The sequence below is a fragment of the Rhinatrema bivittatum genome, chromosome 6 (genome assembly GCF_901001135.1).
Source record: "Rhinatrema bivittatum chromosome 6, aRhiBiv1.1, whole genome shotgun sequence".
NCBI classification, from domain to species: Eukaryota; Metazoa; Chordata; class Amphibia; order Gymnophiona; family Rhinatrematidae; genus Rhinatrema; species Rhinatrema bivittatum.
The window spans coordinates 236822939-236847914 of NC_042620.1; the positions used below are offsets into that span (position 1 = coordinate 236822939).

Genomic DNA, 24976 nt, shown 5'->3' on the forward strand with positions numbered 1-24976 from the left:
GAGCCTCGGACATGTACAGAAGATTCATGGTTGGGAAGAAATGAAGAGACTACGAAACTGCAACTTGGGCAGACTGGATGGGCCTTGCAGTCTTTAGCTGCCATCCTACCCTATGCTGGTAGGCTGTTCCTTTCTAATGTGTGCTGGAATTCACCTGAGAGAGGAACAACAAACCTTGCTTCTTTATAGGCCTGTTCAAGGTGCCTAAGAAGGGAATGTGAACTCCTTTGAAGCTGATTGGGGAGGAGAGAGAAATGGAGTCAAGGGGTGGCTAGGGGAAGTAACGCTGATCTGTTTAGCAATTAAATATATTTCTATTTGGATGTGGATAATATTGCACATTGAGATGCCAGGAAATACCCGGCGGGGTGGGGGCAGCTGTGTGTGTAAGCATATCAACTCTCTTGTCCTGAAGGTATTTGTCATGTTTCTAATATATATGGCACAGAGCCAAAGAAGTGCCTTGCACTCCTGGGAGACTATCTGAAGTTATTCTGTTAGCTTTACTCAGAATAAATCTTGTAGAGTACCTATTTATTCACAAATGGATTATTTTTCCACAACAAAAGCTAATAATGCTACTAATGTGAGACATGCACTAAACATTTCAACCTGAAGGAACAAATGATGGCTTTCCAAGTAATGGTTATTTAATTCTTAAATTTTAGATGGAGGAGCTTTAGTCAGCAATCACATTTTGGCAATGTTATGGAGCACTGGCATGAGGAACTCTCCTGGAAAGAGAGAGAAACTTGAATGCTTATACTAGGGTAGTCGTCAGTCATTCATAGGTGGCAGTGTTTATGCTCAACTTTTTTTTGTCTATTGTCATAACTTTTGAAGGTCTTATAGTCCTTATTTTTCAAGATTTTTCTATCGCATATAAAATATCAAATTCCTGGTCCAATTTCTAATAAGTAATGTGCACTTATCTGTATACTTTGTTGCACCAGGACAGCGAATATTTCTCCAAGAAATTCCTCCAGCGAGGTCAGGGTGCTGTATGTCTGGTGCCCCAATTAGAAACTGGACAAGAAATTTGATATTTTATATGCAATACAAAAATCTTGAAAAATAAGGACTATAAAACCTTGAAAAGTAATGACAATAGACAAAAAAGCGTTGAGCATATACACTGCCACCTATGAATGACCGACTATTAAAACTTCAGCGCAAAGATGAGCACCACAACAGCACTCTGTTATGTGCTTTTACCTGTGCTATAGGATGCTCGTTCTACGTTAAGATATACTAGACGTTTTTCACACATTTTTTGGAGTGAGATTTTTGTATTTGTTGATTCACGTTATTCTTACACTTTGGGGGGGGGGTTCATTTAGTATTTTTTATACCACTGTAATAGCAGGATATCTGACTCTGCCAGTAAAATGGCTTTTCACAATCTAGTGAGAAGGCCTGCAGAGAGCCTATGTTATCTTGTGTGTGTCCTTTTTTTTTTTGGTGAGGTTCATTCCAGGTCAGATATGCTGACCCCACTACAGTTCTGGACCTGGTAAGATGTGCTTGTGGCATCCATTGCAGCGAGCTGAGTCCTCCTTGGGGCCACATTTGGCGCAGAGAATCTTGTTGTCCTTCGAAATGAACTGCTCATTCGCCAGAGGGTGATAGCACTTGGCACATCGGAAGCAGCTATCGTGCCAGTAACGGTTTTTGTAATGCAGCTCCTATGAGGAAACGGTAATCTCACATCAGTGCTATCGTGTCATGTCAAGCTTCACGTTATATGTTGCATGCCATTTTTTTTGCTCTGTCTTAGAAATGCAAAACCTGTGCTTTTTAACATGATTTTCTCTGCCTCTTTCTATACTCACTGGGTGATAACATTTACCATTGTCTGTTATTAATTATTTCACGATTGAAAACTGGAGTAATCAAATTCCTATACAGCATCCAATGATCAGCAAACCTTTGAAATACACCAAAATGCAATAACACGGGCTCATTTCAGAAATAAAGAGGTGGTTTTAGCACTTTGCAGCAAGACACCTTCCTTAATCTTGGTTTTCTTGCCTAGATTGCCTGAAATAACATGTATTTTATGCTTTGGCTATATTTTATGTTGATGCTGGTATTGGCATCCTTACATTTAATGGTGCCTGCAGTGATAATAAGGTTGTATAGATAAAGAAATAACATTCTAAGCTAAATAAAATGTTGACTTTGAGTCAGAGCAGTCTAGTTAGTTGTAACATTTGGTGTTCCTTCTCTAGAAATGCCCTGCTGTGCAAACTTCACTAAGTGGAATGCCTTTGGTTTTTTAGGTGTTCATGTACGAAGTACAGCAGCGATGCCTTATGGGGAGAGCGTGTCGATCTGCGACCTCCTATCACAAGCAAAACAGTGGGAGATGGGATGCTGTGATTTGAGAATGGGACAGGGTGTGGTAGTTGCAATGGCTGAGTTTCACACTATATGGTCTTGGTCTACAAGAATGCCACTCATATACCAGTATACTTTGTGGGAGTACACCTTTTGTACTTATTTTTAAAATATCATGAGGGAAGAAAATGCATAAGGCACTAAAACACATTTTAGCTTGCAGCAACAATCTTTGCTGGCTAAGGCATTTACTCAGTCTGTCTATTCGCTAAAGAGCACTACTGTGAAAATACACATTATTTACGGCTGCTCCCTTTATTTCTAATGAGGCCTGTTCAGTAACAACACTCGTTTTTCACATTAACACGGTACAGCACTTTAGTGAATAGACCTGTGAACTCCTTATCTAGTGAAGATTATTACATAACTAGAACTGCAAAGAGTTAATGTGATTCAATATTTTAAAATGGGTAGCATCAAATATTAAAATCAGTTCTTTCCATTTGTGTCCCTGTTTAAAATGAAGTTAGTATGAAAGTGTCATTTTATATATAAACTGCTATTGTAGTGAGCTCTGTACCACTGTGAAGGCTAACAGGGAAAGGTGTACCACAGGCACATTCTGTCCATGGAAACAGTCAAATTTTGGTAGTTATTCAAATTCATAAAATGGAATGTTTGTGTCAGCCAATCAGCAGCAAATGCAAAAGATTCTATTAGAGAGAAAAAGCTTTCATTCACCACCAATGAATTTACTTGCAACTCAGCATCAAACCTTCACTGGATTCCTATTATCTTCCTTTTTCGTGTTTCTGTCTTTTGCCATGGATGACTATCCCATGCCTGAATCACTGGCAGAACGGATGTCATTTAATGCCCAAGATCTCTTTCTATATCCATAAACCATATTCAAATTATGAACATTAGCTATTTTTTAGGAACATTCTGGGAAAAAAACTATTGCTTTATTTACTCTTACCTTAGCATCAGCACCAATGGGTTTTCTGCATTCTGCACAGGTGTTGGCACAAATTTTTTCAAAGCACTTCACACAGCAGTGGTGACCATCCTTTTCCACGTATTTCTTTCCATGCAGTTTGTCTCGGCAATAGAAACAGTCAAAGCGTTCCGTCATTGTGCCCACGGTGTAATGGCGGGGCCCTTGGGGGGAAGATAAATCCAGCTCTTATAACTTAACACAAGTGCTTTGATTAGCAACTCAGCAGATTTGTAAATTGTGAACCCCACCCCTCCAGCAAGTCAGCAGTGAAAATCGGTCCTGAAGTGACTCACTGTCCTCTAACAGTGAACTGACAGCAAAGAACAGTTGGCTTAACTACTATGCTAGTATGCTTCCACCTGATGTGGCACTACAGTTGCTCAGATAGGCAGGGCAAGGATATGTAATGAAGAGAAGAATACACATTCCAGTCCGATCCCCACCCCCAAGACAAAGCTCCTGTCGTAAATATGTATAGTCAGTTGGCTTTGCTCTTCAAATGCAATGGTAAACTGAATCTTAAATGCCCAGTGTCTGCCTTGCAGGGCTCAGCAGTCAGATAATAATAGCCGTTTTGCGACTCTATAAGAGCACATTACCTATGGTATTTAATAGTTTGGAGAAAGGGGTTCCTTTTCTAAGTTTTATAATCAAAATGAATTTATTATACCTAGGTCCTTACTAAGCAATATATAATAAAATACACTGCATGTCCTGATTATTAAATAAGGAATTTGACAAACATTTCTATTTTGCAAGAAGCTTTTCTTGATAGTAATGACAGTTATTGTGTTGTCATAATACTTATGCCCAATCTTTTCTAACTGATTTTTCCTAATAAAAAAAAAAAATAAACATGCTTATGTTTTTGCTTTGTCTGTGTGCACTCTCATGAACCATTCAGCCTAGAGCAAATTTTCATGATAGGTAGATCTGTATAAAAGCTAGAAACCAGAATAACATTTTCACAGAAAATTTAGGGATCTAGTTGCAAATAGGGGAAAATCATTTTTCCTGTGTATGCATTATCTCCCAAACCATTCAACCTACACCAATCACATTTTCAGGATAGGTAGATCTATATTGATCCTAGAAACAGGAATAACATTTTCCTAGAAAAGTAGGAATGTAGACAAAAAAAAATTGAGGGGAAATCCCTTTTTCAACTGTGGTGCCGACACTGGCCAAAATGTGGCAGTATTCTATAGAATAGATGCTACTAACACTCTGTGGCCACTATGAGTATTCTAACCTTCACAGGCAGAGGCATAAACACCAGTTCCCAAGAAATCCCAGTGCTGTGAGAAAAAAAAAGTGCCTCACAGGAACTGCTGTGTAATTCTTTCCTTACTTGTTGCAACCTTTATGACTCTATACTTTTATTGTAGCCACACACATCACTTCAATACTAATCCTTGTTTCCCCGTACTAGCTTCCCTTCTTGCTTTCTTGCTGTGTGCCACAATAATGTTTCTTGAACTATGCTTATCCCTCTCCCTAGCCTGATGTTCCTCAATCCTATCTCTTACCCCTCTTCCTAGCCACCTGATTGTGGACCCCCCATACACCTTGATTTCTGAGTCTAATGATCAGGAGAAACAACAGCAAACTATTATAGGGTAACCAAATTAAGCCATCCTGTCTTAACAATTTTGGAATTGGTCTGACTCAGGGTGCACATCTGCCGCTGTCTGAAGGAAGCTGCAGTCTGTAGCCCCGGCTGATGCACTGTCACTGCAACACTGAACTAGATAGACTGAGGGGAGGATTGGTGACAAATACCTGGGCAGTTTTGAATGGTGACTCTTGGCACCACAATGCCACTAGGGACCAATTCATATTGAGCTGGAAACCCAAAGGCTATTTTTATTTTTAAATAAATCCAAACTCTTCTCATTCATCCACTCCCAACATTTTTTCTTACTTTTTCACAAAATATCTTGTGTAAATAACATTAATTTGAATGTGTTTATGCTCATCATAGTCATAGCCTTGGGATTTATTTGTAAAATAGTTTCTGACATTTTGTGCCTCTTAAATCTCTTGTAAGCAGAATTTGATACATGAGTAAAGGAAGGCTCCCAGGAATATGAAAATAAAAGCCAACCCCCCCCCCCCCCAAAAAAAAAAAAACCCCCAACTTTTGCCTTGCCTGCACTCCGTTATGAAAAACAAGGCACCTCACTGCAAAAAAACCCAACAAACCCCTCTTGGGTCTTCCTCAGTCTCACCTCTTCCTCTTCTCCAGCTCCCCACCCCCAGGGCCTCTCCAATCATCTTACCCCCAAGCCTTTTTTCTTCATGGAATAGGAGCAATCCCCAGTTGCTCCTGCTTCTCTAGTGTTACACTTATAAATGGTAGTCAATGTCACTGTCATTATAAATTTCATCCATGCAAGAAAATGGTGCCGGCCTGGCTCCAATTCTGTATCTATGGGAAAAATGCCAAGAGTTCCATATTGGCATCACTTAGCCAGATAAGCTCAGACTTATCCAGCTAAATGGCACTTTTTAAGTATTTGGCCATGTTCAGTGGCTACCACTTAGCCAGATAACTATTTATCTGGCTAAATATCCAGCTAAGTCATGGGTGGGATGGGGGTGTTCCAATGCTTGGCTACTCAGCTGGATCAGTGGCGATATTCAGATTTATCCAGCTAACAGGATCATTTATCAAATCATGTTAGGGTCTTATTGCGGGCATTAGGGCCCTAACACCCACGATAGCACCATAATGCATGCGATAAATAATGCATCACGAGGTACTTATGCAAATTTTAAAAATTTAGTCAAGTGGGAGTTTGGGGGGAGTAAATGAAAATGAGGGTGCTTAACGTTGCGTGCGATAGCGTAATGCATGCTATCACACGATTTAATCCTGGAAATAACTACACCTCTTTTCTTGGCATTATGCTGTGCATTATGCCTGAAACGGAATTTGCGATAAAATTCACAAATCCTGTTTTAGGCAGGAGAGAGAGAAAGAGAGAACACCTCTGGGGAAGCACACCCATTAGTCAATTTTTTATACCACTGTAAGAGGGGCAACTAGTAACTTGGGAGTGAGGTTTTGGTGGTGGGCTAGGTTTTGGGGGGCAGTTTTACATGCACAGTCAGAGCTTGCTAGATTGAGAGTACAATGTACAAATCTCATCTTTGTGTACGTGTCATCACTCCAAATCACATCAAATCTCACTGATGTGTACTGTGCTGTTCGTACCTCTGACTGTGCATGTAAAAGTAAAACTTCCCCCCCAAAACCTACCCCACCCCAGAAACCTCACCCCGAGTTACTAGTTGCCCCTCTTACAGTGGTATAAAAATTTGACTAATAGGTGTGCCTCCCCAGAGGTGCGCTCTCTCTCTCTCTCATTCATTCATTCATTCAGCTGGGCCCATAGTTTATATTTGTATGTTTATAGTAATAAATATGCCTGTAAGTGTAATATCTTGATGTTTTATAGTATGTATGTAAATTGACACTGGTCTGCCTTTTATTATGAATGCTTTAATCATTGTAAGCCTCCTCGTGATAAAACTGTAAAGAGCGGGTTATAAGTTTTACAAAATAAATATCAACTTGAAAAGGTTTTTGATGGGATTGCTGTACTATATCAGTATTGCAAGTATCTATAGCGGTGTTTGTATTAGCTACTAGGGGTGTGCATTCGTTTTGAACGCATATGTAAAACGCAACTTATATTTTTAAAAGAGAAAAAAAAGGTTTGAGCAGAAACGCATCGCGAGTTCCAACGTATTCAACATAGCTATGTTGAATACGTTGAACCTAAATAAACACTTAAACCCCCCACCCTCCTGACCCCCCCAAGACTTACCAAAACTCCCTGGTGGTCCAGCGGGGAGTCAGGAAGCCATCCATGTATTCCTTTGCGAGGAGCACGTGACGTCGGCGTCACGTCGGAGTGACGCGGACATCACGTGCTCCTCCGCGCCTCCGCTCCCGGACCCCCGTTTGACCCAACCGGAACTTTTGGCCAGCTTGCCTGGACTATTGATACTCTTGATCATTGCTTGCCTCTGACCATCACCTGGACCTCAGATATGCCCGATTGCTGCCATCCTATGACCCTAGCTATCCACTGCCCTTCTCATTTGTCATCAGCAGAGACCCCACCTAAGTCCTGCCAGCCCCAGCACCCAAAGGCTCAACCCAAGAGGAATGTCTGGTATAGGTGAAAGTCCTGGTGGGTCTCTGCCTCACCTGGGTCCACCTGCCAATGACAGGAACTTGCAGGGCTCCTCCCTAGAGGTTGAGCCAATCCCATCTCAACCAAAAGGTTCACAGACACAACATACAATATAGAAGATGCACATGTCTAGGACTGTCACAGGCTAAACAACACTCTGGGAGGTCAGAGGCATCTACTCTGATGTTGCAGCCAGCAGTGGGGAGCTCCCCACTCTGATATCATAGCTAGCTAGCCAGTCAGGTCCTCCTCCAGTGATGCACTTGGTCTCCCTCAGAAGATATGGATGTGGAAGAGTGGAGAGAATGCATGGCAGGAACTTACTTCTATCACTATTGTGGGGTTTACAGCACTGAGCCATAGGAGGCCTGGTTTTTGGGATGACCATACTGAATATGCACAGGGTATATCTGCATGCAGATCTATATGTTGCACATTCATTGCGGATCTTAAAAGCCAGACCTGTTTTTGGCTCTTGGCCATCAGTGTACTAGAGTAAGGATTGCAACTTGGCACAGAATGCCCACTCTCCAAGTCTGGCATTCCTTCCAATGGCCCTGCACCTTTTCTTTAAATTCTCCAGTTTTTATCAATATGAAAGGCAGTTCAGGCCTTACAATAAAGTGTTTTGGTTAAAAAAAAGTAACTTTCTAGAGTTGGGAGGTTTCTGAAGGTGTGGGTTGGGAGGACGTCATAAAGCAATCTTGGAAAAATGAGAAATATTCCTGTTTCTGGAAAAGATCTCAGATTAAAAATATTAAACTAGGAAGCCCGCTTACCTCTGGCACTCCTCTGACACTGCCAGTCGTCCTCCCAGCTAGGAGCTACCACTGGGGCCATCTTTGTGGCTTGTGGTGCTGCCAACATTGCCGCTGTTGTTTGCACCCTGGGGTGCCGTGCCATCCTCTCCTGCCCCCCTCTCCCCAACACCATCTTGCCTGACTATGTGGCTTGGAGCACTGCCAACATGCTGCTCCTGTCTGGCCTTTCCTAGGTGCATGTGAGCGCCTCTCTTAAACATTTAAAGGGCCTATGGCTGGAAAAGCCACATGGCCCTCCCTGATGATGTCCAGCCCGCAGCCCTATAAAAGGGCTCCTCAGTCACTTCCTAGTTGCCTTCGCAAGGAGTTGCTTGCTCCTGGAGTTCCAGCTTCTTGCTCCTGGAGTTCTTCCTGTTTTAGTCTTCACTTCTTCAAGACCTTCATGGTCTTCATTCTTCGTGGGAGCTCCTCGTTCTTCGTTCCATGTTCCTGATCTCTTGACAGTCCCTGTGCCTTCTGTTCCTGATGTCAAATCCTCCTTACATTCCAGTCTTCCTCTCCAAGTCCCACCTTCCAAGTCTTTTCTCTCATCCACTCCTCCAGGCATGCCAACATTGTGGTCCATGACCAGCCCATGGGTTGCATAGGGCATCTCAAGGCACAAGGCCTGTCTTCTTCACTGGTCAAATCTCCGGAAGTCCCTTGTTTTTAAATGCCAGAGTCCTGTCCCTGGTTCTGAGTTTCTGAGTCCTTGAATCCTGTTCCTGGTATTCGGAGCTCCTTGCCCAGCTCCTGTCCATGTCCAAATCTCAAGCCCAGAGTCTTCACTGCCTTTGGCATAGTCCACAACCAACCCTCGGGTTGTGTAGAGCATGCAGCAGTGCAGGACTCTCCCAGAGTCTTCGTCATGTTTCCAGTGCCAAGTCTTTGTCATGTTCCAAGCCCAGAGTCTGCTCTGCATTTGATGTGGTCCGCGACCATCCCATGGACTGTGTAGGGCTCACTGAACCTGAATCTGAAACTTGAACCTACATCTAAACCTGAGTCTTCATCTAAGTGCTTTTCTCCAGAGTCATCTTCTGTTCTCGACCCCGTCTGTCATGATGCACAAGCCGTTCCCAAGTGGCAGGTCCGAAAGGGCTTTAGAGTGGCCGGAGGGCTACCCCAGAGAGCAGCATTACATTGCTGGGTCTCACTCCAGGTTCAGAGGAGTCTCTAAGTGTTCCAAGCTTCTGTCCAGCCTGTGCTCGGATGTACTCGCCTACCCACAGTGTGTACCTTGGAGCCTTGCCCTAGGGTTGTGCCATGGTCCCGACCCTGATTGCAACAAGCCCCTGGCCAGAGGTTAGTGTTTGAAGTAAAGAGAAACTGTGAGTAACATCTGTGCTGTTGTGAAAGATTTGGAAGTAAAAAGCTGTTTACATTCCTGCTTGTACTTTTATCTTTTTTCCTGTGGTCTTGAATAAATTCTATCTATCTTATGGAAGAGCAATTTGGTGTGGACCTCTTTTCATAGGTGGGGTTTTTATTCTTTGAGTTTTGGCAAATAGTACTGTGTTGATACGGGAGGACCATGCTGAAATATAGGGGTGTGTACATATATATGTAAATTATATATGTAAATTATATTGTATATGTAATTGGGTACCCATGGGCCAGTATGGAGAGAAATACCCCAGGCCACTATTTTCCCACAATCCGCCCCTGTTCAGAAGGGCAGAGAATAAATCATAAATAAATAATACAAGTTTGAATTCATGCACTAAGTGGCTGGAGTAGAAATATGTGTGCATGAGATGTCACATAATTAATCTGAGAGAGACTAAATAAGAGAATGTTAGAAAAACTTGGATACATTAGGAAAACATATTGATGCACATAGGGTGGCCTAGATTCTAGCTGCATGGGTCTGCCAATGTGGTTTTTAAAAGATGAGAAAACAGGTCCCCTGTGGGAAAAGCAACTTGGGCCTGGGAACGTTTATCCAGTGTTTAAAAACAGGGATAGGATGCTACATTTTTGTTGAGGTGTTGTGTGACAGGGTGGTAGAAGAGCGTTTGCTTTCCTGTTTTTCCCTGAGTGGAAAAGGAATTGAAATAAGCTGTAGTGCTGTGGTGGCTCTTGGACCTGGCCCTGTGCCTGCCTCATGCCTATAAATTCTGGTATGAGGGCTCCAGAAGGTAACCGAAAGGCACATAGGTATTTGGGCAAGGAGGTATTTTTATGGGCATATCTGTGGCAGAATGGAGGGTATTAATGGGGCACCAATAGTGGCTCCTCCTGTGCCTTCCAGATATCGTTGTTGTTTTTTTTTCAGATCAAATATCTCCTTTTCCAACTGTTGTATTCGCCAAACCCAAATATTTCCCGTTATGCAACCTCCAGAAGCCAAAAATGATTTTGGATGAATCATGCCCCCAGTGAATAAACAACAAACGAAACCATTAAACTGTATGACTTAATTGTTTCTGAATAAGAAGGGTCTTTGTATTCTCTTTTGGTGCTCCAACCTTCCCTGGAAAGACCCTGCAGAAAGACGTGATTTTGAATGGATTAACATCATCTGTTGGCCTGGCAGTGTGTTCTACGCAGGACATAATTATTACTCAGACCTGCAAGAACCTTGGAATGATGATAGAAATCATGCAGAGCATTACATAAAACCAGCAAGCACAAAAAAGTAGCATCATACAAGATGAATTCCGTGCATGTCCTCAGGGAAAGCATTGGGCCTTTTGCTCAGCAGCATGCAGCTCTGTGCAAAAATTATGCACAGGAGTAAATTGCCGTGGGAGAGAGTCAAAATACCTTGTTTGCAGCATGAGCAAATGTTGCAGGCTGAAAGGTCTGCAGATGTTGAGTCATTTAGGAATTTTGCTATCATCTGATAATTATGTATTTTGGCTGTTCTGTTTTGTGAACTTGTGGGAAAATGTTTTACTTGGGAGTTGTGTACCCAAAGCTTCTCAGCTGTGATCACTACATGCCTGGTATCTTATTCAAGAAGGTGTTCTTGGAAAAATTCCTAATGAAAGGACGGACGTTTTCAGAGACAAAAGCAGCACTTCGGATTCCTCTGGGCCTTCTAATACATAGTTACTGGCTTCCTTTTTTATCATTCAAAAGCATCATTATGTTTATTTTTATTTCATTATAGTTATAATGTAAGCATGAACTGCTTCCTTCCTGGATAGTGACATGAAAAATATTGATGGCAGGAGCAAATGAGCAATAAATTTGATTATTTCTTCTTGCACTAGGAAATAAAATTATAAGCCTATGGAAAATAAGCTGTAATTTCTGTTGCTAACGACTGAATCCTGTTATGATTTAATTCAAGCGTCATCATGCTGGACCAGTTTGCATGTTGTTGAAAGTATCCTGCCTCTTTAACCTCTTTAACCTCTTATGTACAGTATATACAATAAGGCCCCATTTTTTATGTACAGTTTATGTAAGTATATACAATAACAAGACCCCATTTTTAAATAGCTATTCCTTATGCTATTGTATCTATTCACCAAGGGCCAGATTTTAAAAACCCTATGCGCGTAAATCCTCTGGGGGCGTTATGCGCGCTGGGCCTATTTTATAAAGGCCCGGTGACGCGCGTAAAGCCCCGGAATGCGTCTAAGTCCCGGGGCTTTACAAAAGGGGCGGTCTGGGGGGTGGAGTGGTACTGGGGCGGAGCCAGAGGCCTCCAGCACAGCAGCCATTTGCCACTGTGTCAGAAGATTGTGTGCCTCCAGGGGGGGGGGGGTTAGGTTAGGGTTAGGGGGTGGAAAGGCTAGGGGAAGGGATGGGAAGCTCAGGCTATGGGGAAGGGAAGGTCCTTCTCCTTGCGCGCACCGACCCCAGATTTTATAACATGCGTGCGCCTGTGCACACATGTTATAAAATCGGGCGTACATGTGTGCGCGCCGGGTAGCACGTGCACATGTATGCCCGCGCGTATTTTTTAAAATCTACCCCCTATGGTTTATTTTTACTGTGTTAATACTCATGCCTCCTCATCTTCCTCCACCTGGTTCAGTTGTGTATTTAATCAACAAGGACTGATACTGTGGGCCCCAGCCTCTAATTTTATACTTGGAAGGGTGATAAAGTACAAACAGGGAATCCAGATCCAGGACTTTCTACAGTGAAAGCATCTTTTCCTTCCATCTTGAATGGCTTTGGCGTCAGCAAGAGGCTGCATTTCATGAGTAACCTTACAATTCTGTCCATATAACCTTCATAACTGATCAGGGGTAGTCTCAAATAAAAAATCAAAAAATATTGTCATCTTTATGCTAAAAGAAATTAGAGAAGCTAACCAAATTAGCAGCATAGAAATAATGGGTGATTTCAATTACCCCTGTATTGACTGGGGTAAGTGAATGTTACATCAGGACATTCTAGAGAAGTAAAGTTCCTAGATGAAATAAATGACTGCTTCATGGAGCAGCTGCTACAAGAATCAGCAAGCGGGGAAACTATTTTAGACCTAGTCCTTAGTGGATCACATGATTTGGTTTGAGAGGTAACAGTGTTGGAGCCACTTGGCAATAGTGATCACAACATTATCAAATGTGACTTAATAACTGGAGGGAGCACAAAAAGAAATCTACCGTAACAGCATTTAACATTCAAAAAGGTGGCTATGGTAAAATGAGGAAAATGGTTAGGAAAAACTTAAAGGAGCAACTGCAAAGGTTGAGAGTTTAGTTAAGGCATAAACATTGCTTAAAAACACCATCTTATTTCTTTATTTATTTATTTAAAAGGCATTTATTATCTGCCCTTCCTACGTTCAGAGCGGGGTACAATACGAACATACATACATCAAGCAGATAGGATCAGATCGTGGTACAGTATGAACATACATAATTCAGGAGGATAAAACAGAACTGCATCTTTCATCATTCTTCATTATGGAGGAACAATATATAGGAGCAAGGGATTGACTTTATCGAAACAAGGAGCAAAAAGAGAGGTCCCTAGACAGCTAACTAGAACACTTGGAATGCCAGACTAGATGTATTCCATGAGTTAGAAAAGGAAGAAAGGCTAACTGACTACCAGCATGGTTAAAAGGCAAAGTGAGAGTGGCTATAATATCTTACAGCTCGACTCTCAAGAAATCGAAAAGGGATCCAAATGAAGAAAACAGGAAACAGCATAAGCACTGGCAAGTCAGAGGCAAAGCATTGATAAGGAAGGCAAAGAGAGAATTTGAAAAGAAGCTTGACGTGAAAGCAAAAACTCATAATAAAAATGTTTTCAGGTACATATGAGATAAAAAGCCTGAGAGGGAGTCAGTTGGACCATTATATGATCAAGGCATAAAAGGGACACTTAGGGATGGCAAAGCTATAGCAGAGAGACTAAATTAATTCTTTGCTATGGTATAGACTGATAAAGATGTAAGAGATATACCCATGGCAGAAATGATATTCAAGGGTGCTGATTCAGAAGAGCTGAAAAAAAATCTCAGGAACCTAGAAGATGTACTAGGGCAAATTGACAAACTAAAGAGTAGCAAATCACCTGGACCAGATGGTATACATCCTAGAATGCTGAAAAAATTGAGAAATGAAATTGCAGACCTGCTATTGAAAAATTGTAAACTATCAGTAACATCATCTATGGTACATGAAGACTAGAGGGCTGCCAATGTAACACCAATTTTTATAAAGGGATTAAGGGGTGATCTAGGAAACTACAGACCAGTGAGTCTGAATTCTATACCAGGCAATAAGGTAGAAACTATCATAAAGAACAAAATTACTGAACATATAGATAAGCATAGTTCAATGAGACAAAGCCGATATGGATTTAGCCAAGGAAAATCTTTCCTCACAAATTTGCTACATTTTTTTGGGGGCATAAATAAAGGTGAGCCAGTTGATATAGTGTATCTGGATTTCCAGAAAGCATTTGACAAAATCTCTCAAGAGACTTCTTAGGAAATTAAAATGTCATGGGATAGGGGGCAGTGTCCTATTGTGGATTGCCAACTAGTTAAAAGATAGAAAACAGAGATTAGGGCTAAATGGTAAATTTTCCCAATAGAAAAAGGTGAATTGTGGAGTGCCCAGGAATCTGTTTACAACCACTGCTTTTTCATATATTTATAAACGACCTAAAAACAAGTGAGGCAATCAAATTTATAGATGACACAAAATTATTCTAAATTGTTAAATTGCATGAGGATTTTGAGAAATTGCAAGAGGACATTGCAAAATTGGGAGACTAGGCATGCAAATGGCAAATGAAATTTAATGTGGACAAGTGCAAAATGAAGAACATTGGGCCAAATTTTAAAACCTATGCACGCGGGGTACATTTGTGCGTGCTACCCGGCGCGCATAAATGTACGCCCGATTTTATAACATCTGCATGCAGCCGCATTCATGTTATAAAATCCGGGGTCGGCGCACACAAGGGGATGCACACTAGTGCACCTTGCGCGCGCCGAGCCCTAGGAGAGCCCCAATGGCTTTCCCCGTTCCCTCAGAGGGAACTTTCCTTCCGCCCCCCCACCTTCCCCTCCCTTCCCTTACCAAACCCGCCCCCCCAGCCCTATCTAAACCCCCCCCCCCTAACCTTTGTTTAATAAATTGCACTGCCTCTGGGCAGGCATAGGTTGCGCACGCCGGCCAAATGCCGACGCACGATCCCCCGACATGGCTGCTCTGCCGGAGATCTCGGTCCTGCCCCCGCCCCTTTCACAAAGCCCCGGGACATGCAAAATAGGCTCGGCGTGCACAGGAGCGGTTACACCCGTAAATCCTGAGGATTTACATGTGTAACCCTTTGAAAATCTGGCCCTTAGGGAAGAGTAACCCAAATTATAGCTACATAATACAAGGTTCCACATTATGAGTCACCACTCAGTAAAAGGATCTAGGGGTCATCGTTGAAAATACATTGAAATCTTCTGCTCAGTATGCAGCAACAGCCCAGAAAGCAAACAGAATGCAAGGGATTATTAGGAAAGAAATGGAGAATAAAGCAGAGAATATCATAATGCCTCTGTATTACTCCATCTTGACTATTATGTGCAATTCTAGTCATCACATCTAAAAAAAGATATAGCAGTATTAGAAAAGGTACTGAAAAGTGCAACCAAAATGATAAAAGGAATGGAACAATTCCCTTATAAAGAAAGGCTAAAGAGGTTAGGACTCTTCAGCTTGGAGAAGAGACGGCTGAGGGGAGATATGTTAGAGGTCTAAAAAGTGGAATGGATCGAGTAAAGGTTAATCAATTGTTTACACTTTTGAAAACTACAAAAACCCTGAGACACACAATGAAGTTACTAGATAATATATTTAAAATTAATAAGAGAAAATAGGATAAAACAAATAGAATAAAACATAAGCATTGCCAAGTTAAGTGTAAAACATTGATAAGACAGGCAAAGAAAGAATTTGAAATGAAGTTGGCCATAGAGGCAAAAACTCATAATAAAACCTTTTTAAAATATATCCGAAGCAAGAAACCTGTGAGGGAGTCGGTTAGACCATTAGATGACCGAGGGGTTAAACTTAAAGGGTCTCTTAAGGAAGATAAGGCCATTGCAGAAAGACTAAATGAACTCTTTGCTTCCGTGCTTACTAATGAGGATGTTGGGGAGATACCAGTTCCGGAGATGGTTTTCAGGGGTGATGAGTCAGACGAACTGAACGAAATCACTGTGAACCTGGAAGATGTAGTAGGCCAGACTGACAAACTAAAGAGTGGGAAATCACCTGGCCCAGATGGTATGCATCCTAGGGTACTGAAGGAACTCAAAAATGAAATTTCTGATCTATTAGTTAAAATTTGTAACCTATCATTAAAATCATCCATTGTACCTGAAGACTGGAGGGTGGCCAATGTAACCCCAATATTGCATTTGTCCACAATGTAACCCCAATATTGCACTTGTCCACATTAAATTTCATCTGCCATTTGGATGCCCAGTCTTCCAGTCTCACAAGTGGTGAAAGCTATTAGTGTAGCTGCATTTAAAAAAGGTTTGGACAAGTTCTTGGAGGAAAAGTCCATTAACCATTATTAAGGTAGAGTTGTAGAAAATCCACTGCTTATTCTTGGGATAAGCAGCTTGGAATCTATGTACCACTTGGGAACCTGACAGGTACTTGTGACCTGGCTTGGCCAGGTTGAAACAGGATACTGGGCTTGATGACCTTTGGTCTGACCCAGTATGACAAATCTTATGTTCTTTAGAGTATTAATATTTAATTGCCCAGATGACAAGTCCTGGATTTATTGTACCTCAATGACTGATATCTCAAATTTGGAATTGTCGGCCCAGTACATTTTTAAAAAATTATATTTCCTTTCTACTTTTACTAGGAATATCCTTTTTGCACAAGAGAAGGCTAGACTCATACAAAGCTCATTTCCAGGCAAACCAATTGGCTCGGTGGCTATGCTGTTCACTAACACATGGAGAACCTGGGTTTGATTCATGCAGCAAAGCAGCATTCACAGCCCCTAATGGGTGGGGAGAGAGTCCCAGTCATTGCACAACAGCGACACCTAGTGCTGAGACTTAGAGCTCACAATGCAGGGTAGCAGAACAAGCCCTAGTATATGGCCCCTGGCCAAATACTGTCACTGGGTAGATGGTGTGAGGGTTATAAGCATAGGAGGGAAAATGAAGTTTAAAGAAACAGGAGGAATCTGCTGGGCCAGAACGTAAGGCAATTAGTCTTTTATTGTCCTTGGAGAATGAATAATTCAATGCGCCTTTCTCATTTTAGTAATATTTTCTATGTTATATAATTTACAGTGCTGTGACTCACTGTCTCTTATATCAGTAGGAATTACCGCTTGCCTCATATGTATCTTCTGGTCTTGTTTTCTCTGGGATGCTAGAGTGTCTAAGGGTGTCTATATAGTGTCCAACATAGTACAGAAGGAAAACTGTAAAGATTTTAAAGCAAAGTGGGACTGCTCTCCTATCTGCAAAATGCAGGTGTTCACCTGAGCAGGGCGTTGCCTCCACATCCTCGGCTGGAGCATCACTTGCGTGAGCCCCCGGTTCTAGTGAGATCTCTGCTGTAAGGGTGTCCAGTGCTGCCTGCGTTACTTGGAGTGGTGGTGACTTTGGTGCTACTCTTTTTCCCTTGTCTTCGTCCATTGTGAAAAGTATTAGGATATGAGTATGTAGACTATTGTTCTACTGAAAATGAATAAAGGATAAATATAATATAGCTTTTTTAAACTTTCAACTCGGGACAAGGGGGATCATCTGAAGTCCACTAAGAACATAAACGCCCTCTGTACCTGCCTCAGCTAAAAGCAATAAGTTGCTAGGAGATGTGGGAGTCCAATGGGGTCACTTGTTTTATGCAGCCTGTGGGAAATGAGCCACTTAGAATTGTTCTTTCATTTAACAGTAACAGCACGAGCCCCAATAGGGAAGAGCGGAATCATGCACCTAGTGACCAATAGGCTTGCTAGTGTCTCTGAAGCTTTGTGAGAGTGATAGCTCATAGAGAGTATTCCATATTTTCAGGTTTTACTAAATTTCACTTGAGGTCATTCAGTTTTTACTGGTTTATGCATGTTTTTCAATTCACAGGACCAGGGCCATCAGTGGACTAGATGATGCCCTGGCCATTCAGAAGGGCATCTCTCCCCCCCCCCCCCCCCCCCCCCGGCATAGCCAAATAAAAGCGACTGCACTGGATTTTGCTGCCCATAGTCCTGGGAGTCCCTGATCTCTCCCTTTTCCCCCCCTAAGTCCCCACGTACTTCTCCCCTTTATGCCCCAGCCAGCTGCTCCTCTGACCATGGCTTGATCCCAGAGGGATGCCCAGCATTGAACTACTCCCTCTTTTAAGAACTGGCTTTGACTTTTGTAAAGCAAAAGGAACTTTTATTACAAAAAAAAAAAAAATGTTCACAAATGGTTCTTTCTAAAGACCCAAATAAAGAAGAGCGATGTTTTAAATGAAAGCATTTTTTTTTCTGGATTTATGATCATCTTTGTCCTTTTCTTCTCTTGCCGTATAAAGAAAGCTGGATTAAATTAATTGGCCTGCATAACTCTTTTTTGATTGGAAGAAGAATGGAAAAACTAAGCAATGCAGTAATGTGGGGTTTGTTTTTTTTTACTGAAAAGAAAAGGGGCAAGCTCAGACGGATCTCATCCCTGAAACAGTGCTGCAGCTCAGTGGTTCCCAATCCAGCCCAGGAGGCCCAACTTACAAATCTAGTTTCAGGATATCCTTAATGAATATGCTTGAGACAAATATGCATCATTGTTCCTTGAGTGTATGAAAATATATCTCATGCATATTCATTATGAATCTCCTGGAAACCTGACCAGTTAGATGTTCCTCCAGGACTAGGTTGGGAAGCACTGCTCTAGCTTGATCACAGAGGCCCTTCAGCTCTTCAGGGTGATGCCTACATAAAAATATAACAGATCAAGCAAATATATTTTCCATGTATTATCCATTTTAGAATACACCCTTTGTGAAATGTTTTGCTTACCTTCCTTTATATGGTATTTCAACTATATGTTTGCTCTATCCCCTTTTTACTTTAAAACTCAAGAGGAAAGTTAGAAAGAACTGGGTATGAGAACTGTGTTGTAACCAACAGAGACAAATTATAGGAAAGACACTTTACTGCAACTCACTTCTATTGCACACTCAATATTGACTTGACACTACTGCACAGAGGGATTAACTGAGTTGCCAACAATGAATATTTCTTTCCTGACGTCATGGTCTTCAGCATCTTGTTGAGTTATTAATACATTCAAGATTTATTTAGCGCATCTAAATTTACAATAACCTAGTATCCTAGTGCATGTCAACAAATAAGACAGTATGCCCAGTTCCCCCTGTCTACACTGACTGTAACTCTGGCTATCAAGATGTATTGAACTTTAGAACAAGTTAGGAATGAATTCTGCATTTCTAAATCTGAATCCACCCAGCTCCAATTACTGTCCTCCCACTTTTATTTATTTATTTATTTAGCACTTTTATATACCGACTTTCCAATAACAGAGTTACTGATCAATTCGGTTTACATTCTAAACAGAAACAATGACAAGTTAATGTCTTACAATGAACAGGTAGATGGTACTTTGACACCAAGTACTAATGGCAGGCCAGAAGAATCAGCGTTAGCTGCTCAAGCAGCACTTATAGACTCTTCAGGACCTGCAGGATCAACAGAGCTTACCTAGGTTGGGCCTTCGCTCACTTTTGGGCCGATACAGTAAAAATCGTGGGAGAGCAGGCGAGCGCCCACTCTCCTGCCCGCGCAATACAGTAAATTAATTTATTTAAATTAGGGTCCGTGGCAAAAAGAGGCGCTAGGGACACTAGCGTGTCCCTAGCGCCTCTTTTTGGACAGGAGCGGTGGCTGTCAGCGGGTTTGACAGCCACCGCTCAATTTTGCCGGCGTCGGTTCTCAAACCCGCTGACAGCCACGGGTTCGGAAACCGAACGCCGGCAAAATTGATCATCCGGTTTTCAACTCGCGACCCGCGGGCCCATTTAAAAAATTTTTTTTAATTATTTTTTACTTTTTTTTAACTTTTGGGGCCTCCGACTTAATATCGCCATGATATTAAGTTGGAGGGTGCACAGAAAAGCAGTTTTTACTGCTTTTCCGTGCACTTCCCTGGCACCGGCAGAAATTAATGCCTACCTTTGGTAGGCGCTAATTTCTTAAAGTAAAATGTGCGGCTCGGCTGCACATTTTGCTTACTGTATCGCGCGGGAATACCTAATAGGGCCATCAACATGCATTTGCATGTTGCGGGCGCTATTAGGTTCGGGGGGGGGGGTTGGACACGCATTTTCGACGTGCTATTACCCCTTACTGAATAAGAGGTAAAGCTAGCGCGTCGAAAGCATGCATCCAATCGCGGGTTAACAGTGCGCTCCACTGTATCGGCCTGTTTGTAATCTTTGGAGTTAATTATCCAGCTGTAATTTTGGTGAAGCCTGGGGAGCTCCATCCAGGTGTCAGCTTGGCTGACAGCACTTCTGGTTCAGAAATCACTGTACTACATACTCAGATAACTCTGAAAAACCTTTGGAATTGACGAAGACACTTGTTCCTGATGGTTACCATACTCGTGGAGAAGATGGGAGGCCTAAAGAGCTGAAGTGGTCTATTGAGTGTACTTGTGACAAAGTGGTTAAGATGGAACCACAAGATGGGGGGTCTCCAAACTTTCAAAGCTGCAGAGGTTAATGTTGCAGAACTCTTCTCAAGGTGAAAAACCTCTCTCTTTGATGCAGAACTTATAAACTTTCCTGGAGATTGTATCAATGGGTGATGCTTATGATCTTCTTGATATTAGAATCTATAAATACTGTGTGAAGCATTGTTTCCTTCTAAAGATTTTATAGGTGTAAAAAATTAGATGGTATCCAGATGTTTCATATCTAAGCCAGTTAAAAAGGAAAGGGTTTCTAGTTCTGGTTAATAAACTTGGTGCAGCTTTCTCCATTAGGCATCCTAAGTGTAAAGTTATATTTGTATATAATGAAATGGAAGATATTTTGGAGCGTTGGAAACAGCTGTCTGATTTCCTTCTTAAAAACTCACAACAGCTTTTGTCTGAGCTGGAGTCTCTGAGTGAGATCATTTCACTGACCTCAGAAGAATCATGTAGGAGTGGTTTTTCTTCATTCTTACATGTTTGATTTTGTCTTAATATAACATTCAAGATTTCCTACCCTGGGTTACAGCCACTGTATTATTTGATTGTGGAGTTTTCTATAGTTTTTTTTCTTCTTTCTGGTGTTCTCCCTCACATTTGTAGACTTACATTTTGAAGCAGATATTCAAAATGGAACTTAGCCAGATAAGTACTACTTCTCCAGCTATGTGGCGCCACTAATTAACTGGCTACAGCCAGGAGGCGCCACTTAGCCAGAAAAGTGGCTTATTCAGCTAAGTTTTTAGCCAGATAACTCAGGGGCAGGGAATGGGTGGAGCGAGGAACAGTTGAGTTGGCCAGATAAGTTAACTGGCTAATTCAATATCCAACTCAGGTCTGGTCATAGGCTGCACCACTGAATATGCGGCACTAGTTAGCTGGATAAGATTATATGGCTTAACTAGCATAGCCGCGCGGCAGCTGAATATGGATCTTGATGAATCTCAGCAAAGGTAGTATATCTTTACTTGGATTCTATTCTTTCTATTTCTATTTGGATGCCCAATTTTATAACATGCGCACACCGGTGAGCGCATATTATAAAATCGGGGGGTCGGAGCGCGCAAGGGGGTGCACGATTGTGCGACTTCTGCTCGCCCACGCCCGCGGTCTTCCCCCGTTCCCTCCCAAGCCGCTCCAAAATCAGAGCAGCCTGGGAGGGAACTTCCCAATCCCCTAAACTAACCTCCCTTCCCCTTCCCCTAACCGACTCCCCCCCCAGCCCTAACCTAAACCCCCCAAAATTCCTATTTTATCTCTTTGCCTGCCTCAGGGCACCCTGCTGGCACGTGATCCTCTGACACGGCGGCAAATGGCCGTTGTGCCGGGGGCCTCTGGCCCCGCCCTGCCCCATGGCCGCCCCTCCCCGTCCCCGCCCCGCTCTTTTTCTTCAGCCGGGTCTTTTTAAAATAGGCCCAGCGCGCGTAGGCTTTTGAAAATCCGGCCCTTTATGAATAAACAAACATCCAGAAACTTTACTTTTGCCTCTCTCTCTCTAAATTGAAAGTTGCCTATGTTGAAATTTGTTTGCATGGCCTAGTGATTAATGGGCTGCAAACCAGGGGACTAGGGTTCAAATCTAGCTTCTCCCACTAGTACTCCTTGGGCAAGTCATTTTATCTCTTCTTGCCTCAGAAGAGGTTGTAAGCTCTTTTGGGGTATGGACTCGACCCTGTGTGCAGGTTGTTGTAAAGCATTTATATAAATGGAGCTGTAATGCCATTAGGGACTTTTAAATACCCGTAGGAAGTAATCATTTTTAGTTGAGAAGTTATTTTTGTTATTGTGTATTTAGCTTGCGCCTTTTCATCGGTAACTCAAGGCACATACCAAGAATTTTGTTTTCACTAGCCAGCCTCTGCTGGATCTCTTAAGGTTTGTTCAACACAAAATGCTCCTGCATAGGGCCCAGCAAGTAGTAGTGATGTGCATTCACTTACGAATTAAAAGAAAGACACAATGAAACAGTCTCATTTTGTTTTGTTTATCAACAAACCAAAAAAATGTCCACTGAAATCTAGAATTTATTTTTGCTTCTTTCATTTTAGGAAATAACTTGCACTATTTCCTGAAATAAAAAAAAGAAAGAAACTACACCCAATAAAATTAAATTTGGACAGACTCCCTCCCCCTGAAACAAAACCCACCATGTTAAATCCACTGCAGTCAGTGCCCCAAAATGGCCTGCAGAACAGTCAGCAAGGGCCAGGACTTCCCAAACCTGTCCCGAGGACCCCACAGCTACTCTGAGACGCATGCTTTGGAAACCGAGCATATGCAAATGCATCTCATGCACGTATATTGTAGAGATCCTGAAAACTCAACCAGTCGTGAAGTCCCCAGGACAGGTTTTGGAAGCCCTGGCATGGACCATGAAATGTAGCCTGTGCTCCCACTAATTTGTTGCTGAGGTCATTAATGTAGTGGGGTAACATGCAAGCTTTAGGTAATCAAACTAACTGAGGGGTATCAAGTGGATATTCATTGCTATTGCTGAAGTACAACAGCAAGAAAAAAATAAAACACATTAAGGTACATTTTTAAAGAACCGTATGGGTTCCTGGCACGTGCACGTGGATGTGCCAATTTTATAATATATGCGTGCGCATGTTATAAAGTCAGCTGCCTGCATGCCCATGTGCGCCCGATTTTATATCAAGGGGAGGGAATTTTGTTAGAAGCGCGAGGCGACACGATCTGGCCTTTCCCCCGTTCCCTCGCAGTCCACTCCTTTCTTGGAACGGACTAAAAACCCCTACCTATCCTGCCTGCCTTTTCCCCCTCCTCGCCGACCCCTAAAACCCGCCTAACTACCCTTTTTTTATGTTTCTCAACTTACCTGCTCTACGGAGCAGCAGTAAGTTGCGTGTGCCGGCCAACACCCGGCACGTGCTTCAGCGGGACAGCGCCTAATGGAGCTGTCCCAGTCCGCCCATGCCCCGCCGAGACCCCACCCCCAGCCCTCCCTTTTTTAAAAAAAAATTTGTTGTGCGCATACTGGGAGGTACTGGGAGATACTGGGAGATGCGCGCATGGCCGTGAGCATTTCAAAATGCACGCGGTGCGTGCGCCGCCCGGCCAAGGGCGTATACTCCCCATTTTGGCACGCATCGGGCTTTAAAAATTAGCACGTTTGGGAGTAGAAATAACAGGTATTATTTTGGTTTTAATTATTTGTCCTTCCAAGGCCAAGATGGCTTACAATTCAGAGAGACGGTGACTTTCAAACTGGTTTGCAGGCGCACGTTTGAGCGCATGCATCGGCCCACGCCCAGGGACGCGGCCATTTTACAACTTGTGAGCACGTAATAAAATAGCCTGTCGCACGCACATGTGCCCCAAATTTTAAGTGGGCACATGCAATTTGTGTGCAAATTCAACTTCTACTGCGTAAATCAGGGGATTTTAAAAGGGCTGTGCGCCCACACCATTCCCAATTTACCAGTTCGTCCACCAGTTCGCCCAGTTAATAGCTAGGTCCTCCAACCCCCCCCCCCCCCCCCATGGTTTGATAATCTACACTCCCCCCCCAGTTACCCCAGACCCTTTAAACCCCTCAGAAATGGCTCAATCCTTTTATTTATTATATGTCATTCATAGCAGAAGTAAAATTACGCAGCAGGGGACCGTGGTGCGCACGAGTATTTAAGCTTGCATCGCTTAGCCGGGCCCTGAAACACCCATGCCCCACCCAGACCACACCCACGCCCCACCCCTTTTTGGAAATTTTTGGGATGTATGTGCTGCGGCATTTACACATGTATATGAGCACTTTTTAAAATGCGGCTGGCGCACATAAGCCCGACTTCTTCGTGCATCCCCTAATTTCGTCACATGCCAGGCTTTTAAAATTTACCTGAGGTTGATTACCTCAGGTTGCCTCCCATTTAGTGTCTATGGGGAAAATGCTTAGTAAATCGGGTCCTAGGTTTGTACCTGAGGCAATTGGGACTTGCCCAAGGACAAAAGGTGCATTCGTGGAATCTGAATCCTGGCTTCTCTGGTTCTGCTCTAACCAGGAGGCTGTCACTCCACACCTCCACAATCAAAATAAAGTTATATTTATACATGTACAGCTCAGATGAGTAAGTGAGACAGTAATAGGCTGCACTACATTTAGAGGCTAAATCTGCATGTAACAGAAACTGGTTCACTTACAAAGAAGGTCAAATAACTGGAAGAACAGATTTCAAAGGTCACATTCCATCTGGTTCAAGCTGTCTTTGGAAAGCACTCTTTAGCCGGGGCCCAATCTTTATTCATCAACTACTAGCAATGCATTGGAGAACTCGTAAAGTGTGTGGAACCATTAATCCTAGCAGCCATTTATACAGCACTGACCTAAAAAAGTCAACAGGCTGGAAATACTGAAAGAATGCCAACATGTGCCAAGTATGTGCAGGCTTGGGAATCAGACATTTTTGTGCTTCATCTGATTATATATATTTCAGGGAAGTCAACTAAAAGGGTCATT

General features: G+C 42.6%; 1 protein-coding gene across 3 annotated transcripts in view; it reads right to left on the minus strand.

Moving 5' to 3' along the window:
- FHL1 (four and a half LIM domains 1) overlaps positions 1-24976 on the minus strand; it is a 111558-nt gene that overhangs the window by 20905 nt on the left and 65677 nt on the right. For 2 of the 3 annotated variants that reach the window (XM_029606641.1, XM_029606640.1), the window contains exons 2-3: positions 3320-3501; positions 1511-1685 (exon numbers count right to left, since the gene is read on the minus strand). In XM_029606641.1, coding sequence (XP_029462501.1) covers positions 1511-1685; positions 3320-3475 — 331 coding nt within the window. In that variant the 5' untranslated portion in view covers positions 3476-3501. Of the gene's footprint in view, positions 1-1510; positions 1686-3319; positions 3502-5545; positions 5550-20653; positions 20659-24976 lie in introns of those variants that run through there. The other variant, XM_029606643.1, reaches the window with a different exon arrangement.